The sequence below is a fragment of the Xiphophorus maculatus genome, chromosome 18 (genome assembly GCF_002775205.1).
Source record: "Xiphophorus maculatus strain JP 163 A chromosome 18, X_maculatus-5.0-male, whole genome shotgun sequence".
Classification (NCBI taxonomy): domain Eukaryota; kingdom Metazoa; phylum Chordata; class Actinopteri; order Cyprinodontiformes; family Poeciliidae; genus Xiphophorus; species Xiphophorus maculatus.
The window spans coordinates 1,193,212-1,206,436 of NC_036460.1; the positions used below are offsets into that span (position 1 = coordinate 1,193,212).

The 13,225-nt window shown below is 39.9% G+C and overlaps 1 protein-coding gene and 1 long non-coding RNA gene across 2 annotated transcripts; both read right to left on the minus strand.

Moving 5' to 3' along the window:
- Nucleotides 1-3,394: 3,394 nt before the first annotated feature.
- Nucleotides 3,395-4,347, minus strand: LOC111611899. The gene is made up of 3 exons (XR_002754292.1): nucleotides 4,221-4,347; nucleotides 3,656-3,830; nucleotides 3,395-3,501 (listed from the first exon to the last, which is right to left on the minus strand). It is a non-coding gene; the product is annotated as an uncharacterized LOC111611899 (long non-coding RNA).
- A 90-nt stretch (nucleotides 4,348-4,437) lies between these two features.
- Nucleotides 4,438-6,778, minus strand: LOC111612013. Its single transcript, XM_023351655.1, has 8 exons — nucleotides 6,481-6,778; nucleotides 6,191-6,288; nucleotides 5,938-5,991; nucleotides 5,707-5,787; nucleotides 5,092-5,181; nucleotides 4,946-4,999; nucleotides 4,539-4,587; nucleotides 4,438-4,453 (listed from the first exon to the last, which is right to left on the minus strand). Exons 1-8 carry the CDS (start codon nucleotides 6,714-6,716, stop codon nucleotides 4,438-4,440), a joined length of 678 nt encoding a protein of 225 aa, XP_023207423.1. The 5' UTR covers nucleotides 6,717-6,778.
- Between the last annotated feature and the right edge of the window lie 6,447 nt (nucleotides 6,779-13,225).

Consider the following 13,225-nt stretch of genomic DNA (forward strand, 5'->3'; position numbering starts at 1 on the left):
CAAAGCTTACAAAAACATCTAACACGAATGAAAGACTGAGCTGACAAGGAACCAGCATCCACAGGACCTCAGACGAAAGACGCCAACATAATCAGAGAACGAGACACAGTGCAATCAAAACTTACTACAGAGGAACTGATTAACCAATAAGTGAGGAAAACACAGGACACAAGAGGACATAAAGTAACTAAACCTATTGCTGGGTTTCAGACTCGTGACCCGGATGACGTGCAAATTCAGATTGAGGTCAGGAAGTTTATTTCTCTGGTTCAAATCAGAGCAAAATGGACCACAGTGAGCAGCTAACGCTCTAAATGGGCTGAAACAGACGAGGAATCTAAAAAAATATGCGTATATTTAGGATATGATCCATATTCTCTCTGTAAAAAAAGACTTCTCTTATAATCTTGAGGATTTACCCTCCAGATAGTTAGTTAGATCCACATAACTAACTATCTGGAGCTTCAGACCTCAAATTATACGACGAGCCAGAAGAAAGTTTCCAAAAGCCTGGAGAATAAAATCCTTTAGTTTCAGGTTGGGTCAAATTTAGGACCAACAGAATCATTAAATGGCTGTGGACTGGTTTCTGCCGGGTGAGTAGTGAGTTGTGCTATTTAAGTAATTAGTCTATGATAACGATGCTACCGCTAACAACAAGCTAACCCAGGTTATTTCTATGAGCTTGGATCTCCTGGTAAATCATTTATTTAGCTTCTGTAAACCAAATTCATGCAGGAGTTGTAGGTTAATGTTGAGTGGTTGTAGGGTTCAGGTCCAATGCAGGTCATGGATTCGCTCCGACCTACAGAACCTCCGTGTTGGACTCAGACATGAACCGTGTGGGGGAACAGTCACAGCTCTCTGTCTGTATGGCTGGGGAGGTTACATTTCATTTATTTAGCTTTTCTAGCATTAAAGTCCCACTGAATAAACATTATATTTTCTGTCCGGGACTTGGCCCTGAACTAGCTGCTAACAACATTAGCGCTCTGAGGACAACCAAGCTAGGGCATAAAATAATATCTTACATATGAATGCTTGTCTTTCTAAGGAACTGTCCAGTAAAATATCTGAAAATACAATTTAAACGATGCGATCGTTACCGTTAGAAACTCGGCGCTGCAAACTGGCGTTGTTAGTTTTCATACCTCCTGTTTTTTACTGTAGATTGTTGATCCACTTTTCTCCTCTTTTTTCTGTAAGTTTTTAAAATTAACTCCCTTGTGACCGACTACCTTTGAAACAGGAAAATAACGTTTATCTTTCTCTCTATTAGAACGGCTGGAACAACCGTACAGGACTCAGACTTTAGGCTTTTTGATGCTGGATCAGCAGAAATAAATACGCTGCATTTACTTCCTGCCCTCCATCTGCACTGGGTGCTACGTTGCTATGTTGTCTGAAACCCAGCTGTACAAAATCCCTAATCCCCACAGCAGATGTTTGTCAAGCAGCCAATCCAGGAGCTGCATTTATTTCCCTTAATGCTGATTGGCTTAAACCCCAGGAATGGATATAAATTAGACTGTAACTTCTGTAATAATGCTAAGACAGAACCATTGTTAATATTAATACATATGAGTACATATTAAGGTATATTAAGGATTATTTGGACTGAAGAAACTTAATAAAACTATAGTGACAGAATAGAGAACATGATTTAATGCATCTTAAGCAGACACCAGAAAATGTCCTTAAATATTGACACGTAACTCCTTTTCATTCCAGTTTATAGACATATTTCATTCAGAATGATGAAGCCAGACTTTAAATTCAGATTTTACCCTTCATGTTATTTCTGTCAACACTTCTTTCTTTTAGGAATCCTTTCCTGGAGCTTTTCTTCTTCAGGCTTTGTCTCTTTTCTTTCATGTTGTTATTGGACAAAAGTCACCTTCGATGTCTGTGTGTGTGTGTGTGTGTGTGTGTGTGAGACGGCGCTTCTTCACCTAAAACACTGTTATCGGACTTGTGACAGTTCTAATTCTCTCTCTATCAGTCGGACACACATGCAGACCTACTGACAGTTAGCTGAGGACAATCCATCGCTGTCTGTTCCCATCAGGCCTCCATCTGTGATTGGCCGGCTGCACTCTGTGCTCATGTAATGTATTGTTGCAACGTGCTGCGTTTTCCTCAGAGATTTAAAATGTGTTCTCTAAAAGCTGATTGGAATATAAAGTACAAACTGGACTCAGCAGAGTCAGCAAATCATTACCTGCATTAACATATTCAGCAGGATGGATGGATGGATGGTTGGATGGATGGTTGGATGATGTCTGTCAGCAGAACGTTTGGGTCTGAAGCTAGAAAACCAATATATCACCAATATGATCTTAATTCAATTGCAGGTTAATATCTGCAGAATCATCTTTTTGGGGTTTTTGAAGGTTTTTTGGTTTAGTTGTTTATTTCTCAGCAGATTGACAGAAGCTGAGCTATGAGTCACATTCGGGGAACCCCAAGGTTCAACCCTAGGGCCCCTCTGATTTAATATCCCTATAGAAGGGAAATGAGGTTAGTTGCCATGACTACCAGGTGATACATAGCTCTACATTATGACGTGTGACTCACACATCCCAAGTGTCAGGATGTGTGTGCAGGAGGATGGACTAAAACACAGACAGGAGCTGGGAGTGAGGATCATTTTGAATATTTTAATGAAAACTGAGAAAACAAAACCCAGATAGCACAGAATGATTGAAACAACATTGAATCAATGTCAGCCAGAAACATTGAATCAACGTTGAACGCTGACATTGAAACAACATTGAAAGTGGTCGGTGACTTGTATGTTGAATCAACGTTAGGGTTTCAACCATAACTGACATTATATCAATGTTGATTCAACCATCATCTGTATGTCAACTTGTATGCATATTTGTGTTGATAGTACATTGAATCAGTTATGTACCAATGTTGATTCTACATTATATCAATGTTGAGACAACCATCATCTGAACGTGGATCTGCATCCGGATGTCTGTTGATCCTACATTGAATCAATGTTGATTCAACACTCATTTGACTGTGGTTCTGCACACATATTTCCGTTGATTCTACATTGAATCAATGTTGATTCACCACTCATCTGAACGTGGATCTGCATCCGGAATTGTCCTGATTCTACATTGAATCAATGTTGCTTCGACAGTCATCTGACTGTGGTTCTGCACACATATGTCGGTTGATTCTACATTGAATAGGTTAGGAATCAACGTTGATTCAACCTTCATCTGAACGTGGTTCTGCACGCACATTTGTGTTGATTCTGCATTCAATCAATGTTTATTCAACCATCATAACCATCATCCTGAAATAAACCACATAAAAACACCATGGCATTGCTTAAATATTTTATTTAATTTCAGTCTTCTGGCCGTCCCTTTGGTTGCCTTTCAATGCCTCCCTCCCGGTCTGGTGCATAGCGAAACCATTTCTTTACTGTTTCGCTGTAATTTTGATCAGTTAGGCCTGGTTCGAATTGACGAGCAGCAACTGAAAGACACAAAAGAACATCATTACGATGGAGGGTATCTCACATAAAATTCCTTATTATCCCCTACCCTCACTTTGTTTAGATTCTGATTCACCAACAGTCTCATTTCCTACAATTAAAATTCAAAGCCCTTTTCCAGTAGAGGAAGCTCACCTAATATGCACTCTTGCAGGATTGTGTCCTTGAATGGCTTTTTACTCTGGGAATGCCTATGTTTCTTCCCAGCCCAGTTGAACTGACTTGCCAGGGCATTTCTCATACAAGTTGTCAACATTCTTCTTATCATGTTGGCTGAATTGGTGCCTCCTACTAGAGCCAGTCGAGCAATCTACATCAGAGACAAGTACATGAAGGCATAGCATTACACAGCAGCATTATATCATGTAAATTAAAAACACAGCAGAGATATAACCTTGTTTTGATACTGTATTTATGCTTATGCACTGATATTCCACTCCATAGTGTTCATTCATGGTCATGGATATTAGCGTTATTAACCATCCTGGTCCCAATTTGGGTTAGGTCAAAATTTAAATCATCTATGTGAATAATTGCAAAATGTTTCATAAATAGCACATCTACAAGCTCTGTGACATGTTCAGAACTTGTAGATTACAATTTGTGTTCAAGTAGCTAAAGAGCTAACATTTTGCCCTTAGAAAAAGACTCACACTGACATAATCTACATTGATGCTGATCAGTCTTTCAAATGAATTACCATCTTTTGACGCACTGTCTCTTCAATCAGTAATGACTCTGCTTTACTGAAATCTTCTTCACTTTCAATTGGCAGCTGGAAGGGGAGTACAAGGTTTGCTGGTCTTTGTGTGCTACCTGGTGTAATGTTACTCTGAGCCAAATTGTTCTTAATGAATTGGACATCTCTGGATAGATCCTTCACAATCACAAGAGCTTCAGCAAGCATCGATGTCATCTTATGGATAGCGAGGTCTTCAGGAGAACATTAAAAATCTTTAAGTGCAACATCAAAATAACCTGAAAATGACACATTACAAATACATTATGTCCAATAGACTTGCCTCTCAAAAGCTGCCCATTATTGCTGGCCCTTTGTGTGGTTGCATCTGCAAAACACAAATAGTCATGCACAGAAGTTTAAAGGTTAGGTGCCAAAATGACACCGACTTTCTTTAGGTGTGAAATGTTTCCTACAGATCTTTTATAGATAAGGACATTTCTGCATCTAATCAGGAGAGAACTCTGATGAGTGGAATACACAAGATCACAATGGCAAAACGAAAATACTGTCAGGGCTTTGTGTTATGTTTGCCTTTAAAAAATAATGCATAAGTGTCAAAGCATTTAAAGAGTTGGTGTCATTGCTCACACAGATGTGAGCAATGACCACAGTTCAAATATAGACACAACCTCACACATTCAGATCACAAAATGTCTACAAATGTTGGATGACTGTCTTGATACCTTCGAAACCTTGATTAGGCGCTGAATCCAATACATCATTCTGGTCGGAGTTTGCTTTTAAGTGAATAAGAAATGCAAAAACTTAGCTAAAGTGAATTCATTAGTCAACACAGATCACTGTATATGTATGTAGTAAAGTGGGTTACTCTGTGATATATCCAATGGCAGCCTATTTTGTGCACATTGTGAGAGACCAGGGCGATGGTTATACTGCCTTGAGCTGCATCCAGACAACCCTGTAGATATAGTTACATTTCGCAATAGTTTACAAGTGTAAACACAAGATACATAATCTAAATGTTTGATCAAACTAATTAGCCAGAATCACTAAGATCCATCCATCCATCCATTTTCTGTTCACCCTTGTCCCTAATGGGGTCGGGAGGGTTGCTGGTGCCCATCTCCAGCTACGTTCCGGGCGAGAGGCGGGGTACACCCTGGACAGGTCGCCAGTCTGTCGCAGGGCAACACAGAGACATACAGGACAAACAACCATGCACACACACACTCACACCTAGGGAGAATTTAGAGAAACCAATTGACCTGACAGTCATGTTTTTGGACTGTGGGAGGAAGCCGGAGTACCCGGAGAGAACCCACGCATGCACAGGGAGAACATGCAAACTCCATGCAGAAAGACCCCGGCCGGGAATCGAACCCAGGACCTTCTTGCTGCAAGGCAATAGTGCTACCAACTGCGCCACTGTGCAGCTAATCACTAAGATACCCATCACTATTACTGAAAGAGTACAGTATCATACCAATACTTGTACTTTGTCGCTGTGGATTCTGCAACTTGTGGTACTGGACACAGTGGGCTGTAGCAAAACCTGGCATCTCAGCTTGAACACAAAGTAGGAAATACACAAAGCAGTGAGGTTATTACTGTAACCTTCCATATGAGAAAATGTGAGACTTACATTCAGCTGACTGCTCTATATTTAAAGCATTGCTTTGACATCACAGTCTTATGAGACTGCTTGACGACTCACCATTAAGAACTTCATCAGCTAGTGATTGTTGGTAGTTGCTAGCAACAAGATCTACTAAGAAAAATAGGAAATAATTAAGAGCTAAAACTATACACAATTAGTTTTAGCTCTAAGTGCTAAAACTATACACAATTTCAGCAAGAAACACAATTTCAATCAAATTAAAATGTCCTTTTATTGGTACACTGTTATATGTAATTCCTTTTTTGACTGTGTAGAAGTGAGCATAGTGTCAATATAAAGGAAACAATACCTGGACATCCAACATCAGGTGGTTTGGCAAAACGCTTTCTTTTTGCACTGCTACTCTGATGGTCTTCAGAATCAGAATGCATAAACTGCTGATTTGGCCTACAAAACATTATGATAATACACTATATGAATATTACAACTGTAGTTAAGATACTACACTTATTAGTCAAGGCTACCGTCTGAATACATGGACACTCTGGCCACTTTGAGCCATCCCTTTAGCAGTGGTTGTTATTTTCTAGTTGCAACGCCCTAGGGAAAGTTATCACTGTGATAAAGTTAGTAATGTACCTGGATATTCTTTTTTGGCGGATAGCTCCTTCATCATGAGATTCAATTTCAGATGTTGGACACATTGTGGTGTTATATTTTGTCTCTCGTTTTTTCGCCTCATCAAGGGTCTCTGTAAAGAGCAGAGGGTAAATGCCAATTTGCATGTCTGCAGTCCAGTGCAGAACTACCCTAACAGCTCCTTCCCAACTCCCAAAAAACAGAACAATCACACCTGTGTGAAGCGCTACTATCATACATCATCTCATTCTGGCCAATCACTATTTGCCTCCTCACATTTGTCTTCTCTGATTTTACATACACAAAACATCTCAGCTGGACCTCTGAGGTACCAGCGCTTTATTATAATTATATATATTGTTTACTTGGTTTAATGTAGCCTCCTAAACAAACTTTTGCATCTGTAATGTCATGTCCCAATAGATAAACATACTTGAAAAGAAGGAAATATTGAGCTGATTTATCTATAACATGACAGCACGACTGTGTAGAACAGCTGTGCATGTGTTGCACCAGTTACTCACCACACGTAATGAGGACTCGTACATCCGTATAGGTGATCCATTTGTCGTCTGGTTGCATTCCGTCTCGAAGGGCTTTCTTGAGTGTTATGTGTTTTGGGGGCCATAACAGCGTCTGTTCCTCAGCTTTAAACCAGCTCTCTAGAACTACTGCTGTCCCACCATTTGGGAACTGTACAACTGATCACAGTGCCTCTCTACTCATCTTCGAAGGGCTAGGGATGAAATGAGAACTACTCATGATATCTCCTTACAGGTCATCCCCATTTCACTCTTCAAAGCCAAAGTGCACTACAGACATTGTAGTTTTTGGCCAGTCAAACATGTTATTTGCACAGGTAAGAATTAGATAAATGTTATTTTTAGGTAATTTATGCCATGATATACATCTCAGTTACAGATACTGCACTTTGGCAGGGCAGCATGACTATGCTAAATGAAGTAGTGGTATTACAATGGCACCATCCATGTCTGGACAGAGAAGGCATTTGCGCTTGATAGAGGCCAGTCCAACTACCCCTATATTTTCTTTCAAGCCACTGACTTTGTAAGTGCCAATGTATGATGATTCACAGGGATACATGTAATATGGCTGTTTGTGTCCGTACATTCTGACGATTATATATGTATCCTCTTCTGATTTAATAATATTCTCTATTAATGCAAATCCATCTCCAACTTCAACACAATTGTCTCCTTTCTTTGTGGACAAAGTAAACCGATGAGTGGAGACCTTCCTGTACTGTTGTGACGAAATAAACTGTGTGGGGACTGGACCATCAATGTGGATGTTAAGCAACTTTGGATAATCTCTAGAACATGTGGGTCCAACATGTGAGGTTTCAGACAACCTTTTAACTACCTGTTGTAGTGTCTGATGTGGCTTGCGTAGAAGATGCTTAATTTGACCAAGACAATTCTCAAACGGAAATCCTGATATATTATCTAGATTGCCGAACCTCCTGTATTCTTCAGCCAAATGAGTAAGCTGGTGTATATTGTACACAATTTCATCTTTTCCATATAATTCCCCAAAGTGTTCAACAAAAGCAACCATCAACTTTTGTGCAAAGGCTAACATTTCCTCAGATATACTAGGGGACAGCAACATGTACATTCCAACGGAAAACAACATAAAATTGTCATACAGCTCACTGGGGAGTGAATCCTTCAAAACAACAGGACCCCAATATAACATGAAGGATCGGAACTCAGTAGCTTTCCACCGATCTATCTCCGACAGTCCCCTTGGTTTACGGTTAAACTCAGAAGGCGTGTAGAAACGTAGCTTTAGGAGTTTATCTGAAATGCCTGCTGCAGTTTGGGAAGGAAGCTTTGTTGCTAAATGTTTCCCCTTTAACCATATATGAAGCATTTTCCTTGTAACTCCGAGACAACAGACATGCATGTAATCTGGTGGAAACATAGAAACCATCTTAACTAAACCAGATAAAGGGCTCTTTCCAATGTGATGTTCCTCATCAACCATGTCAGAGAAACTGGAGTCTGTCCTAAGTTTATGCTTTGTTTCAGGAAATGTCATTTTATTCATCCATACACCCTCCTGAAAGCATTTGTCACAACCTGAATAGCCACTGAATCCTTTGACCTGCTTAATATAAGCTCTTGCCGGCGCATCACAAATAAAGGCAGAAATTTCTACATTAAATTGCTTACCATTATAAATAATGCCATTACACAATACATTCTGAAGATCTTTGACAAACTGAGCCAGGTACTCAAAAACACTCACTGGCTTGCTTAGACCACAAAAAATGCCTACAACAAATGGGGACTTTGTGTAGTCACATGTCAGACATCCAAGTATGGGCCAAAACTGAAGTTTGGAACTTTTAAATAAAGGTAAGCCATCTATATTAAACTGGATATTAATAGTAGTCATAGTTGATGGTACACACAAACATGCCAACCGTGAAAGCACCCCTTTGACTATTCCAAAATGATAATAATCTCCCCCTTGAATTGTAGTGATGGGCACATTTCTGGGTGTTCCAAGCAATGTTCTCCCATCTTTTGGTAGGGTAGGGTGAAACATTGTCAAAATAGACAGCAAAGATGACAGTGCAACCAGAGAGATTGAATAGGATGTTGCCCAATACTTTAAACTTATCCTGAGCAAATCATTATTGTCATCACTGTCAAGCTCATCCTCCACTATACTTTCAAAATGTGCTTCTGACTCACCTGGCAAGTCAGTATTTTCATTCACAGCACTGATAGTTAGTCGTCTGTTTAGTGGCAAGTCTGAAATATCTTGACAATGTAGTACATCCAACCTGCACTGACAAGAGGCTGCAACATGATATTTCTTCTGTTTCTTCCTTGGATTAGCATTAACTATTAACTTATACTCGGTGAGGATTTGCTGCTCTGTCTCTTTCAATAATTTGTTAACTCTACGTCTTTTAGCCCGAGAAGAAGCCGACATCTTAAAGAGTGTGGTGGTGCTTTACTCTAATGTAGACAAACTGCACCTGTTTACCTACAATTGTCTTCTTTCTTTAAAGCTGTTATATTTAAATATAGCTGGAAAAATAAAAAAAGGAGATGAAGAGATTCAGAATAAGATGCTGCATTTTAATATGCAAGATGAAACAAGCCGAAACATATTTGTACAATTAGATCCATATCAAGAAAGGCAATTATTATAATGCGGAAGTTACTGTTCATTTTAAAATACCAGCATAAGCAAATGCCTCACTATAGCAGGACCAAGCATCCTGAGACCTCACAAAGTGTACAACCCAACTTTAGTGTTATCAAAATCTGATTTAAAGTTAGTTTTTCAACATAATTATGCCATCACTGCTTATTTCCCTACCAAGCTGCAACTTAAGCGCAACACAATGCAGTTGGTTTATAATAAATAGGTTAAGATCAAGGTAGATTGGCCACACTTACCACAAAAGTGCTGGGGGTTGAATAATTAAATTCAGAAACAGGTTGCACCAATCCTGCTGCAAAGGGGCTATGTGGTTGGGACATACCAGTCATGAAATGGGGGAGGTGGACCACCTAACTCCTTTTAGTGACTTCTATGTGTTTTTGTGTCAACATATCACACATACATAGTCAGTCATAACATTTACAGACAAGTAAGAAGATGTACAGGACAGAATTACAACCCAATGTTACCAACACATACTACTTAAATTATAATGTGAGTAACCCTCACAAAAAATACAAGTAGTTTCACCCGGAGTCAAAGGAGGAGAGGAGGAGAGTAGAAAGGGGGAGGGAGGTTGAGGGGTAGACAAGCCAGGTGAGAGGTGAAGGGTGGAGGGAGAGGGGTTGGGGGTTAGAATGTGAGAGTGAAGTGGAGGGGTGTAATAAACACCCCTCCACTTTTAGAACATTTAGATTACTAGTTCTTCCCCAAATCTTGTCCTCAATCAAACTGACCTGCGTGTTTTCAGTTCAGCAAAACCCTGTTAATCAGATGTCAATTAATATCATGTGTGCTGAATTAGGGAAATGCCTAAAACTTGTAGTGCCTGGAGGACCAGTGCTGAAACACACTGGACTCGACGTTGGCGGCATTTCATTTATTTGATGTTAACCACAAAACATCATTGATTTAATGACACAGTTTCAACATTAGTTAATTGGCTAGAATTGAATGGTTGTTTTATAGTTGATCCACCATCAATTGTCGACCTCAAACATACATGAAACCTTTGTGATAATAATTCAACATTGAATTAACATCGTGTGCTATCTGGGTAGTTCTTTCCCAAACCTTGTCCTCAATCAAACTGACCTGCGTGTTTTCAGTTCAGCAAAACCCTGTTAATTAGATGTCAATTAAAATCATGTGTGCTGAATTAGGGAAATGCCTAAAACTTGCAGGGCAGTGTGCCTGGTGCCGGTGCTGAAAGACACTGGATTCAATTGTGGCATTTCAATCAATGGATGTTAATTGGCTAGAATTGAATGGTTGTTTTATAGTTGATCCACCATCAGTTGTCGACCTCAACCAAACATGCAACCTTTGTGATGGTAATTCAACATTGAATTAACATATATTCCAACAAGCCAACAGCGAAGCAGCTGTGTGGTTGGGCTATCCCACTCATGTAAACGGTGGGGGTGGACCGCTCCACTCCTTTTAGTAAGTTGTAGATGTTTTTGTGTCAATATATCACACACACACAGTCAGTGAGAATTGTTATGAACAAGTAAGAAAATGTACAGAAAGGAATCAGCACCCACTATCCTCTACAGTGCTTAATTTAAATGTGATAACCCCCGCTCAGTAATAAAATGCTCTGACCCAGAGCTCTGATGAGGAGGAGAGGAGGGGAAGGGGTGAGGCAAAACAGCTGACATTGATTCAATATTGATCAGATGTTGATCAGACATCGGCATTTCAGTCATTAGATTTCAACCACAAAACAACATTGATTCAATGACACAGTTTCAACACTGGTTACTTGGCTAGAGGTGGATGGTTGTTTGATGGTTGATCCACCGTCATTTGTCGTCTTCAACCAGATATCAACCATTAATCAGACTTCGGCATTTCAGTGATCAGATTTCAACCACAAAACAACGTTGATTCAATATCACAGTTTCAACGGTTTGATTGGATGGTTGTTTGATGGTTGATCCACCGTCATTTGTTGACTTCAACCAAAAATCAACGATTCTAACTATTTTTCAACGTTGATTTAACATCATGTGCTATCTGGGAACTTACAAAGGAAAACGCTGAAGAAAGAAACTGGATGGATGAATGAGGAAGTGACAGGAGGATCCAGCAAGGAGTGACTGAAAATGAGAGGCTTAGACATTTGGGGAGGATTAACAGGAGATCTGGCTGATCAGAAAACGGGCTGCAGGTGTGAGAGGAGGAGAGAGAGAAGGTGGCACAGGGGGCGAGAGAGAGAGAACACAGGGGAACCGGAAATAAATGAACACTGAAGAATAACTGGACTGAAGAAACTTATTGAAACTAAAGTAACAAAGAATAACTAAGAAATAAAACTAGAAATCCTACAAATAACTGAACAAGAAGAAAGCAACATAACAGAAATGAACAAAACCCAGATATGAAACTCAGTCTCTGTTCTGATTATCTGGCTGCTGAAATGTTGCACTAAAGAACAACAGATGGCTGAAAACAAAGACACATAGGAGAGAGCCAGACTGCTGTCATTAGTCACTACATGGCTAACGGCACTGGAGCCACGCCAAGCCATCGCAGATTAATTAAATCAACAGATTATAATCCCTAATAGCTTTAGATGTAAAGGTCATGCAGCCTTAACTTGCTCTGTTCATGTCTGAACTGAGAAAGTGATCGCATGTTGAGGACAGAACAAAAAGTGGAAAAGTCATAAAGACAAGATCTTTAGATTGAAAAGTCTTCAGATTTAGCAGCACATGCTCAGAGGTCAAAGGTCAGAGACCCCTGGTCTGTGTGTAGGGTTAGGGTCAGTGAGTGGGTCTCTGAGCAGCCATGCAGCCTGTAACCTCTGACCCCGCAGCCTGCAGGGGAAGGCAGCGCTCCTGGGATGAATTATGTTTAATCTGCATGTGTCTGATTTGATCTGCATTGTGGAGAAATGAGGCCCAGGCTGCTGAATCTGAGGGGAAATTCCTCCAGAAAGCAACAGAAGTTGTTTTGGTTTAATAATCGACTTCTCCATCAGAATGACGGATCGGTTTACACATAAATCCAATAAGACCAGAAAAAATATGATTATCTAATCAGCAGAGAAGGTGGTGCAGCTCCAGCCATGAAGAGAATCCACTCAGAGCTGAACAAGCAATCAGCCACTTATGGAATCACTCCAGCTGAGGGTTTTGTTTCTGATCCAAACCACAACCGGTCCAGAAAACATTCTGGGGAAACAACTAAACCTGATCAACACAATGATTTTCTCTGAACGCAGAGACTCTTTCTGCAATACTTGATGTTTATTTTATTTGCAGACAATGTCTTTGAAAAGCAGATAGTAACATTCATCCAACACGAACATGTTGATCATAATTAATGCAGCTTTTCAACAAAATGATAAACTAAACATTCATCAAATTCAGGAGCATATTTAAAGTTCAGCAGCCAGATCCACAGAGCTCATTTCACCAGAACCTGGTCAGAATATCATCAAAGTTTATTGTGGTAGGAAATCACATGATTACCAGCAGCTTTTATTTTGAAAAGACAGCAGCTCCATTGCAAACCCGTTTTGGAAATA

Coding starts and splice junctions, on each gene's coding strand:
- LOC111612013 (XM_023351655.1), bottom strand. CDS start 6,716: ATGATAGTAGCGCTTCACACAGGTGTGATTGTTCTGTTTTTTGGGAGT. Junction 5,992..6,190: donor ACCTGATGTTGGATGTCCAG/GTATTGTTTCCT, acceptor TATTTTTCTTAG/TAGATCTTGTTGCTAGCAAC. Junction 5,182..5,706: donor GCGACAAAGTACAAGTATTG/GTATGATACTGT, acceptor CTATATCTACAG/GGTTGTCTGGATGCAGCTCA.